Source organism: Scyliorhinus canicula, chromosome 5 (genome assembly GCF_902713615.1).
Source record: "Scyliorhinus canicula chromosome 5, sScyCan1.1, whole genome shotgun sequence".
Lineage (NCBI taxonomy): Eukaryota > Metazoa > Chordata > Chondrichthyes > Carcharhiniformes > Scyliorhinidae > Scyliorhinus > Scyliorhinus canicula.
This window is the reverse complement of record NC_052150.1, coordinates 32,692,466-32,717,385: the sequence shown is the minus strand read 5'-3', so window position 1 is coordinate 32,717,385 and position 24,920 is coordinate 32,692,466. Positions and strand designations below refer to the sequence as shown.

At 46.1% G+C, this 24,920-nt stretch overlaps 1 protein-coding gene across 8 annotated transcripts in view; it reads left to right on the top strand.

The window, feature by feature from the left end:
- The window catches only part of LOC119965900 (catenin delta-2-like), a 1,408,928-nt gene that overhangs the window by 1,367,194 nt on the left and 16,814 nt on the right, over window positions 1–24,920 (top strand). For 7 of the 8 annotated variants that reach the window (XM_038796882.1, XM_038796883.1, XM_038796884.1 and 4 more), the window contains 3 exons: window positions 1,223–1,349; window positions 12,122–12,253; window positions 23,394–23,470. In XM_038796882.1, coding sequence (XP_038652810.1) covers window positions 1,223–1,349; window positions 12,122–12,253; window positions 23,394–23,470 — 336 coding nt within the window. The remainder of the gene's footprint in view (window positions 1–1,222; window positions 1,350–12,121; window positions 12,254–23,393; window positions 23,471–24,920) is intronic. The other variant, XM_038796885.1, reaches the window with a different exon arrangement.

Below are 24,920 nucleotides of genomic sequence, written 5' to 3'. Positions count from 1 at the left end.
GAGATAAGCACCTGGTCCTCTGCAACTTTCATGGGGTCGGTCCCACGTTTCAAAGAGCCATGGTTCATGGCACCTCAGAGGTAAGGTAAGACAGAGACAGAGAGGGTGGGTTGAGAGCATAGCTCGGCATGAGAGGCTAAAGGGGGCGGATTGGGGGCCTGAGATGGCAGAGATGGGGCATGGAAAGTGTGATGGGGTGAGGGCGAGAGAGCTATTTTAATGGGGATGAAGACCCACAGCTCTGAGGTGGGCCTTTTAAACACCCGGTCTCGACAGCCCCAAACATTTTTCTGGGTCAGGTGGCCTGACAGCCGTTCGTACCACCCCCCCCCCCCCCCCCCCCCCCCCCCCCCCCCCCCCCCACCCCCCACAACCCACCCTGACCATGAAAATCCCATCCTTACAAGCACATTCTCCCGAGGCAAGCCTGCCAAGCCAGACATTTTCCCACCTCCTACCTCGAAGGTGGAAAAGTAGTTCCTCCCAACTTTTAAATGATGGTTATAAATACTTTGAGTTTTGCACTGGTGATTCAGGAATTTATCTAAACCATTATAACAGTGCTTTGTGTTCACTCCCTGATGGCCAGTTTGGGAAATTGGTTTGAACCCTTCAATTAACTTGCTGTCTGGTTACAACTCCCAAGTAGCTGATATTGTGTGGAGAGTCCGTCTGAGCTCCTTAAGCTCGTTTCTGCCTGGCAATCACGCAGGGCATTTGTTTTTTTTTGTCGTTGCTCTCAAACTATCAATCCTCTCTTGCTTGTCGAAAAAGTTCTGTATTTCTCTCATTATCCTGGACGTGCGATTCGAGATGTATGCGGAGCATTTATCATAACGATCGCTTCTGCCTTTTATACCATTGCAATCCTCACTTCAATATGTGATCACGAGCATGGCTTAACAAGTTTTAGAAAAATTGAACCTTTTCTAACTTCACGAATTTGCTTATTTTGCCATTTCTGTCTGTCGCTATTGAAATTGGTTTTGAAGGTTTTCGTATCTTGTTAAGTTGAACCATCAATGTGAGGCTGGTTTGGATCAATTCACGGTTTATTGGCTTTGAAACCTTTACAGTGACTGTCTCCCCTCTTCTTACTTTTCTTTCCACCTAGTTAGATTGTGTCAGTGAATAGAATGCTCCTGGGGTGTCCTTCGTCCCAACCCACATTCTGTCTTATGATGGTGATAACACATAACATACTGATTTCATTTTTTTGTAGGACGGATGGGCTCAGTATCATTTTGTGGCCTCGTCTTCCACAATAGAACGGGACAGGCAGAGGCCCTACTCCTCCTCACGCACTCCCTCCATATCGCCCATCAGGATGTCCCCGAACAATCGCTCAGGTAAGCTTCACCACACCACGGGTCTTTTCCCGATCTGGCCAAAAGGGCAGATATCTCTCCAATTGCAGGCACCGTGTGTCTCCGCCATTTGGGAAGTCTAGATTTAAAATGGCCGATTGCTTATCATAGAATGTAACAGCACAGAAGGAAGTCTTTTGGCATGCTGTATCTGTGCTGACTCTGTTAAGGATCTGTGGTGGTATGATTAACATAGCTGCCTGCCTTTGGTGCAGAACACCGGCTTACCATTGGCCCTGGTCGGTCATGTGCCTCTCGACCAATTGGTTGAGACCAGTCATGTGACGGCTCCCCGATTGGTCGAGAGGCTGAGTTAACCCCGCCTCCAGGGCAAGGTATAAATACCCAGTACGCCCGGTGGTCGTCCATTTACTGTAGTCAACCGCAGGGCTAACATCTAGCTTATTAAAGCCTTACTTTTGTACAGCAACTCGTCTCGCGTTCAATTGATGGTTCATCAGGATCTATCCACCTCTTAGCACTGCAAATTATTCCTCTTTGAGTAAATGTCTAATTGTTTGAAAGTTACCTGTGAGTTTGCTTTCATCACTTTTCAAGCGGCTCATAACGATGTTCTATGTAGAAAACATTGCCTCTGGCTTCTTTGCCTATTGTCATGTATCTGCATCCGCTGCTCACTGACCGCTTGGCAATGAAATCAGATTTAGCTTACCTAGCCATTCATGATTTTGAACATCTGGATTAAAACTCAATTTAATCTTCCCTGCTCTTGAGGAAAAAAATCCCAGCTTTTCCAGCCTTTCCACGTATCCAAAGCCTTTCGTCCCTGGTGCCATCCTAATAAATCTCCTCCATACTCTCCAAGGCCTTTCAATTCATTTTGAAGTGTGGGACGTCAAATTGGACATAATACTCCATCTGAAGTGTATCGAGTGATTCATCAAATGTTTACAATAAACTTCCTTGCCTTTGAACTCTGTGGGGTGAATTTTAAATCGGGGCTAAGTTCCCTGCCCCTCCTCTCACGTAAAAGTCGGAGGCAAAGCCCATTGGGCCTTTCATTGATTTGAGGCGAGACTTCTACCAGTCAAGGTAGAAGTGGCCTTTAGAAGTCCAGTTTCTAAAATCTGCCAGCAAATCAAATGACGAGAAACTCCCTTGTCGCGACAGTGGTGGGAGTGGTGGCCACAGCTGGGATTATAACAATCCCCAAGGGCAAATTACCGTGATGGAGCGCAGACGAAGCGAGGCCTGACGTCTGACCTGTGCCACGGTGACAAACCAGTGGGAGGGGTAAGTTGGGGGGGGAGGGGGGGGGGGGGGGGGAAAGGGGGTCGGATAGCTGAAGTGGGCAGGCAGCAGGAAGGGGGCACATTAGGTAGGAAATAGCTTGGCGCGGGCTCCAATTGGCACAAGGGGCTGCAAAAGGTGGCACTTCCTTTTGGCCAGCCCCCAGACTGGTGAGCTCGAAACAGACCAGTCTCGCCTTGCACAGGGTAAGATCCCAGAAAGGGTGGAGAAACCCCTTTATTGGCCGCTTAAGGACCTCAAATGCTCCAAGGGCCAATGGGCTACCCAGTGCAACCCCCACTCAGTGCTGGTAAAATTGTTGCAGGGGCAGGTGGATAGACGTCGGGAAAGGCATTGTTCACATGATGCACAATTTTACAGCTGCCCCGCCTGCCTTCCATACCAAAGATCCTTGATGTTCTGGCCCCTACCTCAGTTTAAAAAGCCACGGATCCTTTATGCCTTTTGAACAGCTTAATGAGCTTGACAAACGTATATCGACCTTTCATTGATAGCCAATGATTGTTTGCATTTCCACCTATTTCAATGTTGCCAATTGTGACATCTTAAGTGCTCCAATTATTGCTTGTTGTTTTACTGGCCAGATAAAACAGCACAAAGTGCTGGCGAGAATCACACAGGCAACTGTGGGAGGCGTGGCCTAAACTCACGGTCAAAGCCGGGATTCAGAGATCGGGCACCTTTTTTAAAGAGCACCCTGATCTCAAAGTGAAATTGAAGAACCCCTCCCCCATCTCCTCCAACATCGGAGCATTATAGCCCCCTCCCCCCGCCCACCACAGGCATCCTTCCCTCTCTCGCCCCACCAATTCAGGCATCCCCCCACCAACTCTAATCCACCCCCATCCCCACACAATGGAAAGCCCCCGATGGGGCTCTCTAGATGTGCCGGCCCTGCCCTACGTCTGGCCCTGACCCCACCCCTGAGGTGCCAACCTGGCAGTGGCAAGTTGCCATTGCCAAGTTGGCACTAACAGGGTTCCAGGAGGCACTGCCCAGCCATGTCCCTCATCACTCGGGGGATATACTCACCTCCAAACCCCTGATGTAATCATCACGACTGATTCCGGTTTTGGAAACCAGTCGTGATTCCCACCAGCATGACTTCCCATGGATAATACCTCTGTGCCCCAGTACTTATTTGCTTAATCCAACACGTGTATCTCAGGATCCACCTGTGGGATTAAACTCCTATAGTCCAGTACCGACCCATGCAATCATATCCCAATATCCGAGTGTGGGAGCGTATCCCTCTACCACAGAACCTACCTGTGGGATCATACCCCTGTAACCGAGTAGCCAACGCGGGCCTGTATTCTAAGACCTACGGTGGAATCATTCCACTTTGCTCCAGGATCCACCTATGGGATCAGTCCTTGGTAAGAGTCAGCACCTTCAAGAGAGCAGATAGTGATCTGAAGGAAAATGCTAATGAATTAAAGTAATCTTACTATTTTGTGATTGGATTATGGATCAATTGAAAAAATGCCCACCTTCTAAAATCTCCATGGCATTAGTTTTAGTCAAACAGGTTTCTTTAAGTGAAAGGCAGGAGGAGTTTGATCCCCTTCTGCAAGGGGAAATTCCATTCAGAGAAACTATATTGAGAGAAACTCAATTTGTAGCTCCTGCCATCCATCAGTGTCAGGTGACCCATGTATTGCTGCTCTGGTATTAAGGAGGGAATGAAGAGCTTCACCTTGTTTCAAAATAGAATCGATTTTTTTGCAGGACATTGACTTGAATGCCTCATTGGGTCTTGCAAGATTGATGGGCATCATTATATAATTTCAGTTCAGTCTTCTGAGCCAATGTGACCATGTCTGAGTGTAATAGATGTCTATACACTTGAGTCACGATCTTGTGTTTTAATGCAACCATCTTCAGCCCCCATAAATGGACATTGACTCCATGACCCGTATATTGTTCCTTATTTATATTCTGTGCTCAAAGAGGTGCATGAAACGAAGGAAGGAACAGACGCCCAAGTTGAAGCAGCCTGCTTCCCCGAATTACAGGCACCTTGGGTTCCATTGCCAAACTACTTCTGAAATTTAACAGAAGGACAACGCATGAAAGTTAAATATTGAAAGAAGGAACATTTAATGACCTCAGGATGTGCAACATCTCTTGCCAATTTCCAGAAGTGTTTTTAAAGTGTAATAATTTTTGGAATGCAGGAATCACAAACAACAAGGGGAGTCAGTAATGGGTCAACCATCCGACATAAAAATATCTTTGGATGGAATATCTTGCAAACAAAGCACATTGAATTTCTTAAGTTCGACCCCCCACTTAAAGCTTACTATATCAGCATTTCTCACCTACGTCATCTCGCAAACAGGCAGCAAACAGAGCCTCTTACTCAAGGAACAATCACAAATCATTCAGCTTGACGTTATGCCACGGTCACATTTATTGTTTCATGAAATGATGAAAAATTTTGCACAAAGCAAATTTTCAGTGTTAATTTTGCGGAGACTTCCCCGAGTACCCTGGATTGATCTAAAACAGAAGCAATCTTGGCGAGCATTATTTAAATTCTACTGCAGTAACTCATCGGCTGCAATCATGCTTCTAAATGAGCCAGAACATGTAAAAGATGACTAGTTGGGTTGATATAAAATCTGTGAAATTGACCTGAAATTGTACGTGCCATTGAGAAGAAAGGAAAAGAAAGCATTGGATAGCGAGTCTTCTCATCGATGTTTCTTGTAAAAACCAATCAGTCACAAAGATTTGTCATGACCTTCAAGGTCCTTTTGGGTTTCGATTATTTTTTTAATAGGTTTTTTCCCAACAAAGTTCTGACCTTCCTTCATCTCTTGAAGACATTGGCACTCCTTGCTGCAATATGATGATCTCAAAGACCCTTTCAGTACCTTATCCAACAGGAGGTGAATGGGAGGAGTTACCAAGCCCGACAGTGCCAGGGAGCTGGAGTGGCTAGTAGATACAAGTGGACATCTGCAGAGGAGACCTCCCCATTCAAGAAGCTCCATGAGCATATAGAATCATAGAATCATCAAATTTCTACTGTGCAGAAGGAGGCCATTTGGCCCATTGAATCTTCACTGTCCCTCTGAAAGAACACCCTTCCTAGGCCCACTCTCCCGCCCTATCCCCATAATCCCACCTAACCTGTACATCTTTGGACACTAAGGGGCAATTTAGCTTGGCAAATCCACCTAACATGCACATCTTTGCATAGATATAAAATATATATGTATAATTTTATATATATATATATATATATATATATTATATATATATATATATGTGTATATATACACCCATACATTTATAGATATATATATAAATATATAGCCTTCAGTATTTTATTGTTTGGAAATGTTAACATATAATGCTACATTGTTTTTCGGCCTTTTGGCTAAGATCGAGTGTGAGGTCAGGTGTAATGCCTGGATCTGGTATGTCTCTCTTGTGGGGCCATGAATTGGACTCAATTTGAATTGGTTTTTGGAGCAGGCAAGGAGCTGGGTTAGGGGTTTGCCCCCTGTCCACACTCTGAGCTCTGGCTTTGTAATTCTGAAAAAGGAATTGAAAAAAACATATAGGGCTGGCTTCTCCATTTCAGCGGCTAAGTGCTGGCGCCAGCGGAGCATGTGTGGTCTTTTACAACCAAAAAATCAGTGAAACCCTCACCAATTCTGGGACCGGAGAGGGGCTAGCACCAGCGCTGAGTGAAACCCCCCGCCTCCCGCGCTGTAAACGGCCAGAGAATCACCAAGACCCGGGCCGCGTATGCACACGACTGAAATCCTGCGTCGGTGTCGGAGCCCATTCTCCGCCCTCTCGCCGAACACGATTTCGGCATCGGGCAATGGAGAATCCTGTCCATAATGGTCCTGTGCTTACTAAATGATCTCCCAAATACATAATACTATTGAGTAACAGTGAACAGTGATCTACACCTGAATTCCCATGTGGGCAATTCTCTGGCCACGTTGCATCCAGTGCACATCCCACTATGAAGGGGGAACAGTGGGAGAGCCCCTAAATGAGGTCCGCACTGGGCACCAAACAATGCGATGCTCCCAGCCTGCTGCAGTTGACGTAACCTGGTTCATGCCCTCATTGGACGTGAACCAGAGTAGCATATTTAAATCAGCATTTAAACATGCTTAATCAGTTTGGAGCTAGATTCTTCTGGCTCCCAGCATTCTCCCCCCTCCCTACCCACCTCCCAAATCCCCGGACCGGCTCAGCGTTAGGCTGGCGGGAAGCACAACTGCTCTCCACCACCGGAGACCAGGCATGATGACCGTGCCAGGTGGTTTTGAGGCCGTTTGAGCCTCCAGTTGGTTGGGGACATAGCAGGGCAGTGCCCTCGTACTGCCCCCTGGAATCATAGCATCATGACACCCTGGCACTACCAGGACAGGGTAGCAGGGTAGCATGGTGGTTAGCATAAATGCTTCACAGCTCCAGGGTCCCAGGTTCGATTCCCGGCTGGGTCACTGTCTGTGTGGAGTCTGCACGTCCTCCCCCTGTGTGCGTGGGTTTCCTCCGGGTGCTCCGGTTTCCTCCCACAGTCCAAAGATGTGCGGGTTAGGTGGATTGGCCATGCTAAATTGCCCGTAGTGTCCTAATAAAAGTAAGGTTAAGGGGGGGGTTGTTGGGTTACGGGTATAGGGTGGATACGTGGGTTTGAGTAGGGTGATCATGGCTCGGCACAACATTGAGGGCCGATGGGCCTGTTCTGTGCTGTACTGTTCTATGACACCAGCTGCAGTGCCAAGTTGGCAATGCTGAGGGGCAAGGCCTGGAAGGGGACAGGACCTAAAAGAGGTATGCATGAGGAGGGTAAATGAAGGGGGGGGGCATTTGGCGACCCCATAGCAGGGTGTTGCTCACCGGGAAGGGGGGGGTCAGAGGGGAGTGGTTTCTTCTACAAGGGATTGGGGGGGTTCCTGATGTCAGCAAAAAGGGGTGGGTGTCTGAAGTGAAAACCATTGAGTGGAGGCTCATGAGAAAGTTAACCCTTCTGGCTAATGCTTTATATTGGAGAGGTTGTCGCCATTTGAAGTGTACTTGCCTTTCGAGGAAGCTTCTGACACTTGGTAAGAGCTGCTTTAAACGCTGTTGTCTGAGGCAGTTGATGTTAGGGAAGGGGAAGGGAAAACAAAGTGACTTTTCACTCTATTGCCTGGACTGCTTTCAGCTTTTAGGCAGGGGTGATTGATGGGGGTCTCTCATATGGGTGTCTCTGATGGAGGTTCTGATGGTGGGGTCTCTGATGGGAGTTCTGATTAGGAAGGGGGTCACCGTCAGGTGTGGGTACTGTGGAAGGGTGACCCATTATTCCCGTGATGGGGGAAGACACACCTCCCTTTCAGCGGGGGGGGGGGGGGGGGGGGGATTTGCATTGTGGTGGGAGAAGGGCCTTTCAATGGGCTTTGGGGTGCACCTCAGTTACACATTGACCCCCTTGACCCACCTCGGGATCCACCGTGTCAGGGCCATACTTGGGCAAACTTGCACCGAAGCCAGCCCGTAGGACTTCCTGTCGAGAAGTTGGTACAAAACAGGGCGGGCGGGTGGGGTGGAGCGGGGGTGGAGACTCGGGCTTCCAGCTTGTTAGTCAAATGGAAATGGATGCAAATCAGTGATTTTCATCCTCCCACCAACGTGGGGCGGGTAACGCACTGAGGCCGTCAGCGGGAGATCGGAGCATTGCAACTGGGTGCCAGACCCAGTTTTCCCTCAGTGCTCCATTCTCCGCCCAATCAGGAATCTCGATACCAGTGTCAGGCAATGAGAAATCCACCCCATGGTATTGGCCAGAGTACCAGGTAGAACTCAATACCCTTCTCCAAGTACTCCCATGAGACCTTTTGCTTCCCACTGAGAGAGCAGGCAGGATCTCTGCGTCACATGTCATCTGAAAGACTCCAACAGCATTGCACGCCGTCAGTGACGGGAGCAGAAAATCTCACTAGCAGTCCCAAATCGCTTCTCACGTGGACATAAACGCGTGACGGGATTGTCCCCTCCCCCACCAATGACAGGGCGAATTTTCCAACATCAGGAAGATTGTTTCAAAACACTCTCATCCCATTATTAGGCCTTTACACCTGAATCGTCCACCTGTAAGAAAGTCCATTCGCATCAACATGAGGACAAACTGCTGTGAAACGTGACTCAGGTGACTACATCGCTCAGGGAGTGCCCAGGCACTACCCAGGCACTGCCCCCTGCCACTGCCAAGGGGAGTGCTGGGGGGAGGGTGGGATGTTCCTGGTGAACTCTCGTGTGCTGGGGCAGCCTTGAAAAATGGTGCCCTGATCTTCGAGAGACTAAGTTGCTGATTGAGCACGCCCCGCTACCGTTGTGTTGTGGAACCCCCCCTTTAAGTTCTTCACACTGAGTCCGGGACGATATGGCGGAGGATGCAGCTTTTGTTGTTGCCGGCTACAACGTCCTTTTCCTGCCCGCTATCGGCCTTTGCCAATTTCTGGCAAAATTCCGTCCAGAGCAAGAATTTAATACCCAAAAATATGTTTGAGTTGCAGTCCCGAATATCATTCATAAATTACTACATAGCCACTGTAGTCATTTGCAAAGTCACTTAAACGTCTTAACATTGCCCTTAGAACATAGAACATAGAACAGTACAGCACAGAACAGGCCCTTCGGCCCTCGATGTTGTGCCGAGCAATGATCACCCTACTCAAACCCACGTATCCACCCTATACCCGTCACCTAACAACCCCAACCCCCCTTAACCTTACTTTTTTTTAGGACACTACGGGCAATTTAGCAGGCCAATCCACCTAACCTTGATCTGTATCCATGGCCATCTGTCACTCTGCATACAAAGCCATGCTCAAGTTTATTCCATATAGATAGAAAACAGGAAAATGACATTTGACAGCATTCATGATTTAGTAATACAGAATATTTTTTGTAGGATGAAAGATGGCACATTCATATTCCAGAGTGGGAATGTTATTCTTTAAAGGGTTAAAACATTTGAATCATTTTGTAGCTACAGGTGCCAATCTTCAGGCTACAAGAAACACAATCATTGTATTTTCAAAACAAAAAATGACTCAAATGGAACCTGTCAGTCAGAATGTGTCCCGACACTCTGCTTTTGATTAAACGTGTAGCTGGGAAACCAATTCACCAGTGCAGTTTTTTTTAAATCACCTTCCACACATACGACTCTGAGCAAGGACTCAACACAGGGCAGTGTATGGTGCTGGAACAGACTACATACCAACTTCAATTGTAGAGCAGAGGGATGTTAAATAGTATGGTTCATTGGCCATCTCCTGGGCACGGTTAGCAGCGCTGTTCTCTTCCGATGATTAGGGATTCTACACTTGGTAGGTAGGTGGCTAAATGAAAGCCAAGGAGCACACTTATTGACTTGGCATGTATTTGGCTTCCTATCGAAATCCCAGATGGAGCCCAGTCAGGTTTCCCGTCCTCCAGCGGCCTTGCAATGAAATTGGCAGTTGTCAAGAAGTGATTTTCTGTCAAAGATTTGCCAAGGGAGCAAACTATTGATGATTTTTAATGGAGGTAGCTGGGGAATGGAAGCATGACATCTCGTACTTTTAAGAGAGGAAATCCGCGCTACTAACCGGGGTTGCGCAATTGGAATACTCTGAACAGGCTGCATGCCAGGAGAATCCTGTAAGAGATAACTTTGTTCTTCAAACATTAACCCTTATCACAAAAACAGTCCACCAAATTTTTCGTTCTTACCTTGTGAACACATTCCATTCTCAGCAAGCAGAGGAAGATGGAACAAGGATTGATGCTTTTACATTTGAAAGGATAACATTTCCTTTTGCACAAAATTAGGGTCCAATTCTCAAGGTGCCAAATTCAGTGGCAGCAAGAATTTGTCGAAGGGCTCATTTCGCTCAGTAACTTCAGCCAATTATTTCCTAAGCGGCATGGGATAGAAAAGACAGTTGAGTTTCTCATTTGTGCAAAAGGAAAAATTATCCTTTCAAATGTTAAAGCATCAATCTTCTTCTATCTTTCTCTGCTTGCTAAGAAGCTCTAACAAAAAAGGAATGTGTTTACAAGGTACAAACTAAAAACTCAGTGGACTGGTTTTGTGATAAGGGTTAATGGGCGAGTTCTGCTCACCCATTTCGAACAGATACTCCTGAGATTTCCTATTCTGCTCAGTCAGTTGTTAAAATATCTAACGTTCAAAAGACTGTCTGAGGGTTTTTTAAAAACTCTTCACTGAGGTGGAACAGTTTTCTCCGGTGTACCACTTTCTGCTGATGTTTTTATGTGAAACAGTGGTAGCACTCTCACCTTGAAGTCAGGAGATGGGGGTCTCAGGCTCCACTCCAGGGATTTGACACAGTGCCTAGCCTGACACTCCAGTGCAGTGCTGAGGGAGTACTGCACTGTTGGAGATGCGAGCTTTCCGATGAGGCATTAAAATGAGGCCTCGTCTGTCTCCCAGGCTGGTGTAAAAGAGCAACAGTGCTACTTCAAACAAAAACAGGGAGGTGTCGCCCGGTTTCCTGGCCATTAGGTATCCGTCAACCAACATCACTAAAAAAGGTGGCACGGCGGCGCAGCGGCTAGCACTGCTTCCTCACCGCGCCGAGGACCCGGGTTCCATCCCGGCTCCGGGTCGCTATCCATGTGGAATTTACACATTCTCCCCGTGTCTGCGTGGGTCTCAACCCCACAACCCAAAGATGTGCAGGGTAGGTGGATCGGCCACGTTAAATTGTCCCTTAACTGGAATTTGTTTTTTAAAATCACTAAAACAGATTATTTGATCTTTATCACATTGTTGCTTGTGTGAGCGTGCTGAACAGTGACTTCAGTTCAGAAGAACCTCATTGGCTAAAAAGTGGATTGGGGTATCTTGAGGTTATGAAAGGCATAAAATCAATCCAAGTTTATCATGAAGATGCTTTTCCCACGGCAGCTGTTTTATTCATTCATTTACACGGAAGAATTGGATTCAAATCCTGATAATGAACTGACAACACTCTAAAGCTATCTCATTAGGCCCAAGGTCAAAGAAGAGCAGTGCTCCTGGCTCCATGCTTCGCCACAATCATTGCATCGGCCCCTGTGTTCAAACTTTGCCCAATCTCTTTAATGGGCCCGAATATATCATTGTCACTAAGTGATTCTTCCTTCTGAGTCAGGAGATTGTGAGTTCAGATCCCACTTAAGGGACGTGAACACACAATTCGAATTTCTATCCCAATTATTTTTTTCTCTGTTGTCTTCACTGGATTGGAACTAATCCAGTTCAAAACTAGCTGCCGATTCGCTATTGCCTGATCTGTGCTCACAGCCGAAGGTGAATCTCTGCCCCAAGCCGTGCCTCAGTCCTAAAAGGATTTCTACCGGCAACAGAACCGAGGGGACACTCTGCCAGCGTCAAGAGGCACCGACCTCTTGCTTGTCCAAGGATGCAGGAGATGTATTGGAATAACGTGGTGCTCCCTTTTTTCCAGCGAGTGCCCCAGCCTCTCCACGAGAGATGATCAACTTAAAAGAAAGGAAGTCGGACTATGACACAACCGGAACCAACTCTGGCTACCATGGGAGTAAAGGAGAGCACATCTCTAGAAAAGATACTCTTCCAGGTGAGCAAACTGGAAGCGGCCTCAGTAAATAAAAAAGACCCCAGAGGGGAATATTCCACAGCGTTTTCAAGGGGGTGAAAGGTTATCAGGGTTAGGCAGGAATGCGGGGTCCAAGTTACAAACAGATCAACCATGATCTTATTGAATGGCAGAGCGGGGTTGAGGGGCTGAATGGCCTACTCCCCTCCCCTAATTCATATGTTTGTAAGTTTTCAATCCTCTCTCTTCTAACCACTTGCTGTAGTTGATGGTTCGTTCATGGGAATAGTTCCACTGAAAGACCCTCCTGCCTGTTCAGTTCTTTGCCCAAGTGGTCATTCATAAGTGAGTCAGGGTGGCCTTACAAGGTTAGGAAAGGGCGACACTACTGAGCTGAACCCCTTCCTCAACGGACAGTCATGGATTCGCCATTTACAGCGGGACCGATCATTTAATTATCTAGAATAAGGAGCTCTGGCTCCTAACACTCCTCTTCCAAGCCCAGGCCAATTCTGGGCAACATTCAATGCCCATCACCCCCCTTTAGAGGCAGTACGGTGGGGGGCTTTGTTTGATAAGATGGGAGGGTGTGGGGTGGAAATCTCACCACCTTCCTGCGTCGCTCCAATTAAGTCCTGAGAAGGAAGGTGAAAGGCACCGTGATTTCCAATCAACACCCTCCAACCTTACCAAATCCCCCCCACCCCCACATAGCCTCGAGCAACCCCCCCTCCTCCCCCCACCCACCCCACTGCCTTCAACTTCAACCAGCAGCGAACCTCAACTTCAACCAGCAGCGAACGGAGATGCCGTAGTTTTGGTGTCAAACGTTGGGCCCCTTTCTGCCCTTATTAAACTGCACCTATAGTGTCTCAGTATAAATCCGCCTGAAATGAACTAATTTTTCAGTGCACACCTGCAGTACTGAGGACTTCACTAGTCTGCTGTACATCTGGATGATCCAGCGGGGGGCGATGGTGGGGGAGGCCGGGGACTGTAGAATCTGGTAGCACTCTAAATAGCATGTGACACAGAGCTTGGGATTACTATCTCCCTGTGTAGCATTAATAACAAATCTGTAATGAAGTGCATGTGCAGTGTGATTGTTAACTCTTTCACTTGTGTTTATATCGTGCCCTTAATGTATTAAAGCATCCAATGCTACCCACGAGTAATCAGACAAAATTTGACGTCAAGTCACATAATGCAACATGAGGACAGGCAAGAGGTTGGTTTTAAGAGCATCTTAAATGAGAAGAGCGAAACAGAGAACTTTTTTTTAAAAGTTAGTGTACCCAATTCATTTTTCCAATTAAGGGGCAATTTAGTGTGGCCATCCACCTAGCCTACACATCTTTGGGTTGTGAGGGCGAAACCCACGCAAACACGGGGAGAATGTGCAAACTCCACACGGACAGTGACCCAGAGCCGGGATCGAACCCGGGACCTCGGCGCCGTGAGGCAGCAGGGCTAACCCACTGCGCCACCCGTGCTGCCCCGAAGCAGAGAACTTTAGGGAGGGACTTGTGATCTTACAGCCTGGACAACTGCCGGTGGCAGGGTGAAGGAAGCGGTAAATGCCTGAGAGGATAGAATTGGAGGAAAGCTTCATAAATTTATAAATCTTTGGTCAATGGTAATATCCAATCTCAGAGCCTGAACATTACAAACAAGCGAGTTGTAATATAAATTATAAGCTGATGCACTAATCAGCAGACATTCATATATTAATGTTCTAACCCCTGTCTTTGTCACTGTCTAAGATGATCTGTTACTGAAACCCTCGTCCATGCCTTTGTTACATGTAGAGTCAACTATTCCCATACTCTCTCGGCATGCCACCAGCCTTCTGCACTCTACAAACTTCAGCTCATTCAAATCTCTGCTGCGCACATCCCAACCAGCACCGAGTCCTTTGCCCCTATTTCTCCTGTGCTTGCTGACCCACATTGACTTCTGGTTTGGCAGCACCTCAATTTTGAAACACTCTTGTGCTCAAATTCCTCCGTGGTTTTGCCCCTCCCTATTTCTGTGAGATCCTCCGGCCCACAATGCACTGGAACTGTGCCTTCAGCTACCTGTGGAATTCCCTCCCTAAACCTTTAACCCTCTCTCTTCCTTAAACAAGTTCCTCAAAACTACTTTGCTGACCAACCTTTTAGCCGTCTGACCTAATATGGGTGCCTTGGTGTCCAATTTTGTTTGATTATGTTCAGGTGAAGCACACTGGGACGTTAAGGTACATTAAAGGTGCTATATGAATGTAATTTGTTGTTTACCCTGCTCTCTGACATTCCTGACACGGAAGAACTCAGATATAAAGCTCAAATCCACTCAACTCCTGTCACCACATACTTACACCTTCAGATTGAAATTGCTGAGTAAACGTTGCAATTAAGACCAGCGGCATCAGCAGACGTGGCAATATTTGCATCACATTGTTCTGCAATGCTGGGGAAATTCACTAGGAGCAGCACCGCATGTGTTTGGATTTCCCATTGGAGTCTCCTTAAATTGATTTGCATTGGACATTCCGCAGTTGTGCAGGACTTAGAATTTTTCTCGTGGGGTGAGATCCAGTGCCCTCACAAAGTAGGGGGTCTACGGACACAGAGCAGCCCAAACGCCCCCACACGATCACACGCAAATCAAACCTTTTTTTTATTTTTAATAAATTTGGAGTACCCAATTCTTTTTTTTTCCAATTAACGGGCAATTTAGCGTGGCCAATCCACCTACCCTGTACATCTTTGGGTTGTGGGGGTGAAGCCCACACAGACACGGGGAGAATGTGCAAACTCCACAACGACAGTGACCCAGAGCCGGGATCGAACCTGGGACCTCGGCGCGGTGAGGTAGCAGTGCTAACCACTGAGCCACCGTGCCACCGATGAATCAAGCTCTTTAAACCATCTCGCAGGCGCAGCACACAAAATAACTTAAAGGGGTCACTTAATCCTCCCGCACACTCGGGAAAGAAATTGGCAGAGACATTAGCGGGATCACCATTATGTAAAATGCAAAGTAAATTCTGAGACGTTGTAAAGCCTGCGGAGAAAATATGCAAATTCCCTGACATTCAGAATGATTTTCTTTCCCATTCCTGCCCCTTCCATTTAACTAATGGACAGCCGGCTTCTAGCTCTTCAGTACAATTCAAAGAAGAGTAAATAGTTTGCCCCTGTTTCTTCTGAACATTTATCTAAAATATCTGCTTATTTATCTCATTGCTGTTTGTGGGACCTTGCTGTGTGATAATTATCTGCTGTATTTCCTACATTACCTCAGTGACCGCACTTCAAAAGTAGTCAATTAACACCATTGTGGATGCCAATTTCCTGTGTAAGTCCATCTAGCCTGTCATTGGTTTACTTACTGTAGGTGCAGCAAGTGAAATGGCAGCACCAGAGTGGCAAAAGCCAGCTTTGCACTACAGGCAATTCTTGATTTTGTGATCTTAGCCCGGCAGCCATTTCAAATTGCCAAGCATGATTCAGGAAGATGTCCCCTCAGTAGGGATGAGATTTACAGCAGACGTTTGTCAGGATGCACTGTTAAAGAAAGCATTTGCAAAGCCGCTTACAGCCAATGCAGTGCAATTGAAGTGTAATAAGTGTTGCAGCTAATTTGCACACAGAAAGCTCTGTCAAACAGCAATATGATTATGACTAGATAATCTTCTTTAGCAATGTTGGTTGAGTAGTAAACATAAACCGGGTGAGAACTCCCCTGCTCTTCTTCAAAATAACCCGATGGGACATTTTTCTCCTTCATGGAATGTGAGCATCTCTGGCTAGGCCAGCATTTATTGCCTATCCCAAAATAACCCTAAGCCGTCAGTGGTGAGCTCCCTTATTGAACTATTACAGTTCTGTGGTGTAGGTGTTGGGATGGAAGTTATTGGATTTTGACAGTGACAGTGAAGGGACGGCAGTGCAGTTCCAAGTCTAGGTGATGTGTTGCTTGGAGGGGAATTTGTAGGTGTCAATGCTCCCATGCATCTGCTGCCTTTATCCTTCTAGGTTGGAGAGGTAACAGGTTTGGTCGGTGTTGTCGAAGGAGCCTTTTTGAGTTGTTGCAGTGCATATTGTAGATGGCACACACTGCTGCCACAGTGCATCGGAGGGTGTGAATGTAAAAGGTGGCAGATGGGTGCCAACCAAGTAGGCCGCTTTGTCCTGGACAGTGCCAAGCTTCTTGAGTATTGTTGGAGCTGCATTCATCCAGACAAGTGGAGAGTACTCCATCACAATCCTGACTTGTGCTTTGTAGATGGTGGGCAGGCTTTGGGGAGTCAGGAGTTGAATTATCCGCTGCAGAATTTCCAGCCTCTCACCTGCTTTTGAAGCCACAGTATGTCTAATGCTCAGTTAAGCTTCCGGTGAGTGTGAACCCCTGGATACTGATGGTGGGGTATTCAGTGATTGTAATACTGGGCGCAATTCGCCCAAGAAATTTCTTGGCAGTGGCACCCTGGCACTTGGGAACCTTGACACCCAGGCAGTGGACCTGCTGGCTTGGCAGTGCCATCCGGGCACCATGGAAGTGCCAGGGCGGCAGTGCCTAGATGCCAGCTGGGCAGTGCCAAGGTGCCCATATTCCAGGAGGAGGGCCAGGGAGCCACCATGCACTTACCCTGACCACCCAGGGGTCTCCAATGGCCCGGGAGAACCCAGGATGCTGTTCCACCAGGTCCACGTTTGTGTGGACCAGCACTGATTGGTGCCTGCTGCAGCCTTCCTGGGAGGCCTAAGAATCGAGGGAGGCCGGTGGATCCCACCTGATTAGGCCATAAGTTGGGGTGGAGTTCTGACTCTGATGTCTCGCAGGACCTCAGAGAATCCCCCATGGTGTGGAGGCTGTCGGGCGGCTCGCTGTAAGTCTCTCCCGGAATCCTCCCGCGTTTCACTTAAACAAGAGCACAACGTGGCCAGAGAATCACGCCCACGATTGAACATGAGTGCATATGATTAGATTCTGTCTTGCCAGAGATGGTCATTGCCTGGCACATGTGTGGCACAATGTTACTTGCCATTTATCGTGCAAGTCTGAATACTGATCACATCTTGCTGTATCTGGGCAGAGACTGCTTCAGTATCTGAAGAGTTGCAACTAGTGCTGAATATTGTGAAATCCTCAGCAGACATCCGCACTGCTGAGATTTATGCTGGAGAGAAGGTCATTGATGAAGTTGCTGAGGGTGGTTGGATCTGGGATACTATCTCAAGAAAAGCTGCAATGATATTTTGGGCTGAGATGATTGGTTTCCAACAGTCACAGTCAACTTTCCAGTATGTGTTAAGTGTGACTCCAACAGTGGAGAGTGTTTCCCTCATTGCCAATGACTTCAGTCTTGCTAGGGATCCTTGATGCCACATTCAGTCAAGTTCTGACTTGCTGTCAGCATTTCTCACCTCCCCTCTGGAACTCAGTTCTTTCATTCATGTTTTTGTGCCAGATTATAATAATGCCTGGAGCCAATTGACCTTGGTGGAACCCAAACTGAGCATTAATGTAGGTTATTGCTGAGCTTGGGCCATTTGATAGCAACTGTTGATGACACTTTGCTTACATTGAGAATATACTGAATAGAATGATAATTCAACAGACTGGAGTTATCCTATTTGTTACAGACAAGACGCACCTGCTCAATTTTCCACATTGTTGTGTAGATGCTAGTGTTATAGCTGTACTGGAACAACTTGACTCAGGGTGCGTTTAGCACTGGAACACAAGTTTTCAGCACTGCAGCTGGAATCCACCTTAAAGTTCAGTGTTTTATCACAAGGAGTGTGAATTTTAAGCCAATTCAGGGCCTTCAGCAACAAGTGGCTAGCACTGTGGCTTCACAGCAATAGGATCCCAGGTTCGATTCCCCGCTGGGTTACTGTCTGGGCAGAGTCTGCATGTTTTCCCCGTGTGTGCGTGGGTTTCCTCCAGGTGCTCCGGTTTCCTCCCGCAGTCCAAAGACGTGCAGGTTAGGAGGATTGGCCATGCTAAATTGCCCTTCGTGTCCAAAAATGTTAGGAGGGGTTATTGGGTTACGGGGATAGGGTGGAAGTGAGGTTAAGTGGGTCGGTAAAGAAAATTAAGAAAGCAAAGCATATCTTCCTCCTCTTTATGTCACCGCCTCTTCGGCCTTCCAGCTTCCTTGCTGTGCTCTTGTATTCAGCAAGGCAAGTGGTGTAGTTTACATTTGGAAGGCCAGCTGTGGCACATTACACACGAATTTGATATGGAGGGTTATGGAAGATCTGCAGTAAAATTGATGGATGTGTTCAACACTGTGGGACACAGGAACAAGAGTAGGCTATTTAGCCCATCAAACCTGTACCACTATTCAGTGAGATGTGCGACCTAACTCCTAACTTCTGCCTTTGCCTTAATGCCTTCAGTTAACTAAAACGTATTTATCTTGGTTCTAAAATTAGCAATTGATCTTGCATCAATTGGAATTTGCAAAAGAAAGGTCCAAACTACGACCACCCATTGGGCTGGTATTTACGTGTGTGCCCCCGGGCATGTTTTCAGCAGGGGTTTGGGAAAATAAGTTGGGTGGTCAGCCACCAATTATCTGCCCATCTCCTAGCTGACCCCCATAATATGCCAGGTGGATGAGTGCCAGAATTAACAGCCTGCTTACCGTATGTAAATAAATAAGTAACGGTCTATTAGGCTCGTCAGCAAGCCTGTTGACCTGGATGATATGCTGCCTGCAATTTAATGTGGCTGGCGTGGGCAGGGGAGGACCAGCTGTTTATATTTATCACCTGCATGAAAAAAGGAGGGGAGGACTACGTCTTTTGGGATGTGTCCATTGTGCATCATGTGGCATCGCCCCAGTATGTCACCTCCCCCCCCCCCCCCCACTTCAGTGCCACATGCCCTCTAAAGCCCAGCCCCCTCACCTCCCTCTCCACACTCCTTGGGCTCCATGATTCCCTCCTCATTTTAAAACCGTTGTTATGGGAGCGGCAGGCAGCACGGTGGCCTAGTGGTTAGCACAACCGCCTCACGGCGCTGAGGTCCCAGGTTCGATCCCGGCTCTGGGCCACTGTCCGTGTGGAGTTTGCACATTCTCCCCGTGTCTGCGTGGGTTTCGCCCCCACAACCCAAAAATGTGCAGAGTAGGTGGATTGGCCACGCTAAATTGCCCCTTAATTGGAAAAAATAATTGGCTAATCTAAATTTATAAGAAAAAAAAAGAAAAGAGAATATTTTCAAGTTATGGGAGCGGCGTTTTCAGAACCCCAAAATGTATCATAGAGTTCAACCAACCTCTCCCTTTAATGTATTGTTGCTTTTGAAGGACATGGCTTGTTCCCCAGGTGTGGTATTACAATTATGGACACGTGGGTTTTTAAACACAAAACAATGTTTATTCCATGAATTCAACTTAACCTTTTTAAATAAACATTGGATCCCTTAACACCCCTTACTTCAAAGATAACCCCGAAAATAATACAACGCTAAATAATCCCTCAAAATGTTCCTTCAAACCTCCAAAAGACTTAACGCCTTTAAACAGAAACACATCAGGTTAAAGATCACCCAAATGATTCAGAGATAGTCTTTTCTGGCAGAGATCACCGCAGATCCAGCTTACTGCAAACACAGACACACCCAAGGTTTTTTCCTCAAAACTGGCCTTTCCTTTCAAACAGCTCACAGCAAACCAGCCAGGCACTTTTCAGCTGCTCTCTCAAAACTGAAACCAAAACACTGCAAAATGGCTGAGCTAAAAACCCAGCTCCACCCACACTCTGACATCACTTCAGTAATATGACCTGCTGCATTTCTTAAAGGTACACTCTTTAAACATCCATTTCTTAAAGGTACTCTCACATGACACCGTGGACCTTAGCTTTTTAGGGCAGCTATCCTCCTCCCTTGTGCACTCTCTAGCAGTCCCAGCCGTGCCTAGTACTGAGCTCTGGTGCTGCATGGACTTTTAGAGTGGGATTTCCTCCCACTGAGGCATGAAGTCCCCTCTAAACTCTTTTATTACACTCCTGTACCATCTTTTATTACACTTCTTTGTGCATTTTTATATACAACTGAGTGTAATATGTGTTACTCAAACCTTGGTTGCTGATGAGGTTTTCTGAATGTCGATGAAGAAGACTCAAACTCGTCCAGCAGTAACAAAAGGTCCATTGAGTAACGATAACAATAATTACGTAAGTTCTTTACTTTAACAATGATACTAGTGATAAGGTCAACAAGATCTAACTACAGTAACTATGTTCAACTACACTAACCATTTGTGCTAATCTTACACTCCTGTCGTGGTCACAGTCCACTCGAAAGAGAGAGCGGGAGAGGCACACTAAGGTTGCTTTTATACCCCTGTTGGTCCAGCCCTCTAGTGATCATCTGGTGCTACTGATTACACATTAACCCCTTATGTACATGCACATAGAGCTCACTACATAAACCACTTTAGCCTACCCACAGCATATTATGGCTGCAGGTGGATTTCTTACAGGTATCTTGGTTTCTGGCCAACTTTCCATTTAGGTTAGCAGGGGGTGCAGGGGGACAAGACGGTCTGGTTCTAATTTTCAGACTCCGTGCCTTGTCATAGACTTCCCAGCTCACAGAAATGGTTTCCGCTGATCTACTCTATATGTTCCCATTATACCACCCCTTAATCTTCTAAAGTACCAAGGAATATAATCCTCATTTATTTAATCTCTCCTCATAACTTGGACCCTTGGAGATATCATTGTAGTACATCTATGTTTCACCTTCTCCAGTATCAGTATATGCACAAACCCTCTCAATTTTCACGGTGAAAGCTAACCAGAGATTTGGATATATGAAGCACGACCTCTACCCCATGTATTCTATTCTTCTAGCTACAAAGAACAGTATTATATTAGCTTTCTTGGCTATTTTCTGTGCATGCTCATGCCATGTTAATGTTCTGTATACCTGTACTTTTAGGATTTACCCTGTTTCTAGCATTTCACCATTTAGAAAGTATCCTGTTGTATCCTTTTTAGGTTCTAAGAGGTGATCTACATCTGTCTACACTGAAAGCCAATTGCCACAGTTTTGCCCATTCATTTAATCTGTAAATATCTCTTTATAATGTTATGTTTCTATTTGCATTGCCGACAGTGCAGCCTTCTTTGTGTCGTCAGCAATTTTGGAATAATGGCTTTCTATTCCATCAGATAAATTGTTAATGAATAGAATAAAATAGCTGAGGTCCCAACACAGATCCTTGCAGAACATCCTGTCAATTAGCGTATCTGCCGAGTATCCCTGTTCTTCTATATCTCTTCTGTTCAACCAATTTCCCAACCAGATCAATAATTTGTTTCCAACTACATGTTAGAACCAGCCACCGAATCATAGAACCCCTACAGTGCAGAAGGAGGCCATTTGACCCATCGGGTCTGCACCAACCCTACCCACCCTATCCCCGTAACCCCACCTCACCTGCGCATCTTTGGACTGTGGAAGGAAACCAGAGCACCCGGAGGAAACCCACACAGACAAAGGGAGAAGGTGCAAACTCCACACAGACATTCACCCGAGGCTGGGATTGAACCCAGGTCTCTGGCACTGTGAGGTAGCAGTGCTAACCACTGTGCCACCGTGCCACCACTTCAGTTGACAATATTTTGGGAGGGACTTTTATCAGATGCCTTCTGGAAGTCCACATAAACAACATCCATGGACACTACCCTGTCCGCTACTTTAGTCACCTGTTCAAAATATTCAATCAGATTAGTCAGGCATAATGTGCAAATCCATATTAGCTCCCTCATTTGCACATTCTCCCCATGTCTGCGTGGGTCTCACCCCCACTACCCAAAATATGTGCAGGGTAGGTGGATTGGCCACGCTAAATTGCTCCTTTATTGGAAAAAAAACAATTGGGTACTCTAAATTTATTTTTTAAAAGCTCTCTGATCAGCTGCAAATTTACAAGGTGTCCAGTCACCCAATCCTTAATTTTAGACTATCGATTTCCCCAGGTTAAATGGTGGGCTAATTAGTCTGTAGTTCCCTGGTTTCCCTGTTACCTTTCTTAAATGGAAGAATGATGTGCAGCTTTCCAAACTAAAGCGCCAGTCTCCGAATGAGGAAAACTTTGGAAGATTATAGTTAGGGCATCTTAAGTGTTCTCACCTACCACTTCAAATGTTTGGATGGAAATCCTCTGATCCTGGAGGTTTGTCACTATTTGGTACAATATTTCTTGTTATTGTTATCCTGCTTATATTAATTTTCTTGAGTTCTGTCACTGATTTAATAATACTTTCCTTGAACTGTCTGCCATGTGAGACATCATTAACTGCAGGCAAACCAGATAGTAGCGTTTCAACTAACTATTTAACTGTTACTATCAATGAAGAACCCCCTATTTTGTCGTATTTCCACTGCTGGTAAATCATTTTATATCTATGCACAAGATAGTTTCTGACTCGATCAGGATATGGAACAGCACATTGGATAATGAAGGCACACAAAACAGGCTCAGTACATGTATTCAGCGGGCCAGGCAATAGTCACAGCATTGTCCTCTCACTCACATCCTCAGAATAAAAAAAAGTACGGTTCAGCCAGTTCCCCTAAAATTGGGCATACTTCGGATGCAGTGGGATGGGAGGGTGGGGAAAACCCAGGGATACCTTTCTATAAGGTAAAGTCTCAACTTAAGACCTATTTCACCCCAATTACCTCTGTAACACTCAAAAAATGAGTGTTCCCCCCACGCTCACCACCACCTAACGGGTAATCAAAGATGGGCAACAAATATTGGCCTAGCTAGTGATGCACACATCCTGTGGAAGAATAAAAAAGGCATGTATTGGCGAGCAGTGTCGGGACCATCGTTTTCAATGGGATTGGCTGCAATGACATGCTACGAAGCACGAGACCCCCCCGTGGTAAGATGATAATGAATTACATTTGTGCAAATTTAGGTTAAGAGCCGAGATCTATAGTTGAGAACATCACCAGAGTTGAACATGATGTGTTTAAATGACAACATGCTCGGGGGTAAAGATATGGATATGTAGAAAGGTCAGCAAATGCAATTCGCCAAAGAAGATTTCCCCAATGCCTACCTGACCTATTGTTCGACAAGCCGAGTCATGAATTTTCAACCATTTTAACTGTGTCTCTTTCTTTATTTGAACAGCTCAACTTTCTGTAGTAGCCGGGTCAGGCTACAGGAATTCCTATGCTACTCCTGTTGAAGCTACCAAGCACAACCAGGTTTGTTACACCCTTTACAGAACTCCTGATCGATGTCTTTGACCTTCAGCAGCCATCACTGTGATAAGAGCCCAGCATGGAATCACACCAACCTTCCTCTATCTTCGTCTCACTTCAACCCTGGCCGTTAGAATGAAGTGCGGCTCCTTTATTCTCTTGCTTTGCTTATGAACCCTGTTAACCTTTCTGCCTCAGTGATATCATACACAATTTAGATGACATTTAGAAAGCAATGGAAAAATGTCACCGGGCATTAAAAACAAAAGAATCAAACTCAGCCCCATTGAGAAAAGGGAGCATTTCACTAACATATTCCTAAATTCCCGTACCAGCCTCCCCGGACAGGCACCGGAATGTGGCGACTAGGGGCTTTTCACAGTAACTTCATTGAAGCCTACTCGTGACAATAAGCGATTTTCATTTTTTCATAAATGCGGGTGGTTAGGTGTTGGGGGAAATTCTAGCAAACTGACTTTGCCCATGAAATGGAAATTTAGGTCGAGATTTTTCACGTTCCCTAGAGGCGGAGGCTGCAAACCATGGGAAAGCCTGTAATCCTGCCAGCAGCCAATGGAGAGTTGCCTGGTGTATTTAAACCTCACCACTATTCTTAGAATTCTTAGATTTTCCCTTTACGGAGCAATGGTCAAGAGATTCTCAATGGTAGACAGGGATTCTCACTCCCTGACTCGTATACAGACTTTAGCGGGTGCTATTCAGGTCTAACTAGTGTTTCAAGTTATTCCCCGGGATAACCTGTATCTTTATAGAAGAATTTTATCTACTTACCACCGAGTAGCATCGATCCTGGGTCCCGCGTTGCTCGGTAAGTAAAGTAGACTTTTGTAATAAACCACTGCTTCAGGTTTAAACTTTAAGCTATTTTTATTTTTTCTTTTAAAAGATAAAATCACTGTCTTTACAGAAAGTAAAAAGATCTTGCTTCTGGATTCTCCTGGTCGGTTGATCAGACCTTCCTGGGCCTCCTTGACATCTCTCTTCTTTATCTGTTGGTTTTCTCCCGGTTGTTTTGCGGTTCTGCTCAGCTTTCGTGTTCAGTCCTTCCGATGACCAAGATCACCCTGCTGGCTGAGAGTGAATGCCTGGCTGGGGGCGATCTAGGATATATATCACCTTTAAAACAGCTTTGCTGATTACACTACATTATTCTAAAGTAATATCTTCTGCTCCTGATCGCAATACCCTTTCTGTCCATGTGATTCCACATCAAGTGCTCATAATATGAGAGGGCCTTCATGTTAACCTGACCTTGGTTTGCCAGCTTACTGGAAGGGAGGTTTCCTGTTAATTATTCTGGGGCATTCCAGCCTTTCATTCCCTTATCTTTTTAAAGCACTGTATTTTCTTGTATTCTTAAATGTTTCAAGTTATTCAAAATTATGATTCTGACAATTCCAATCAATTGCTTGCTAAACTAATTAACTTCTAT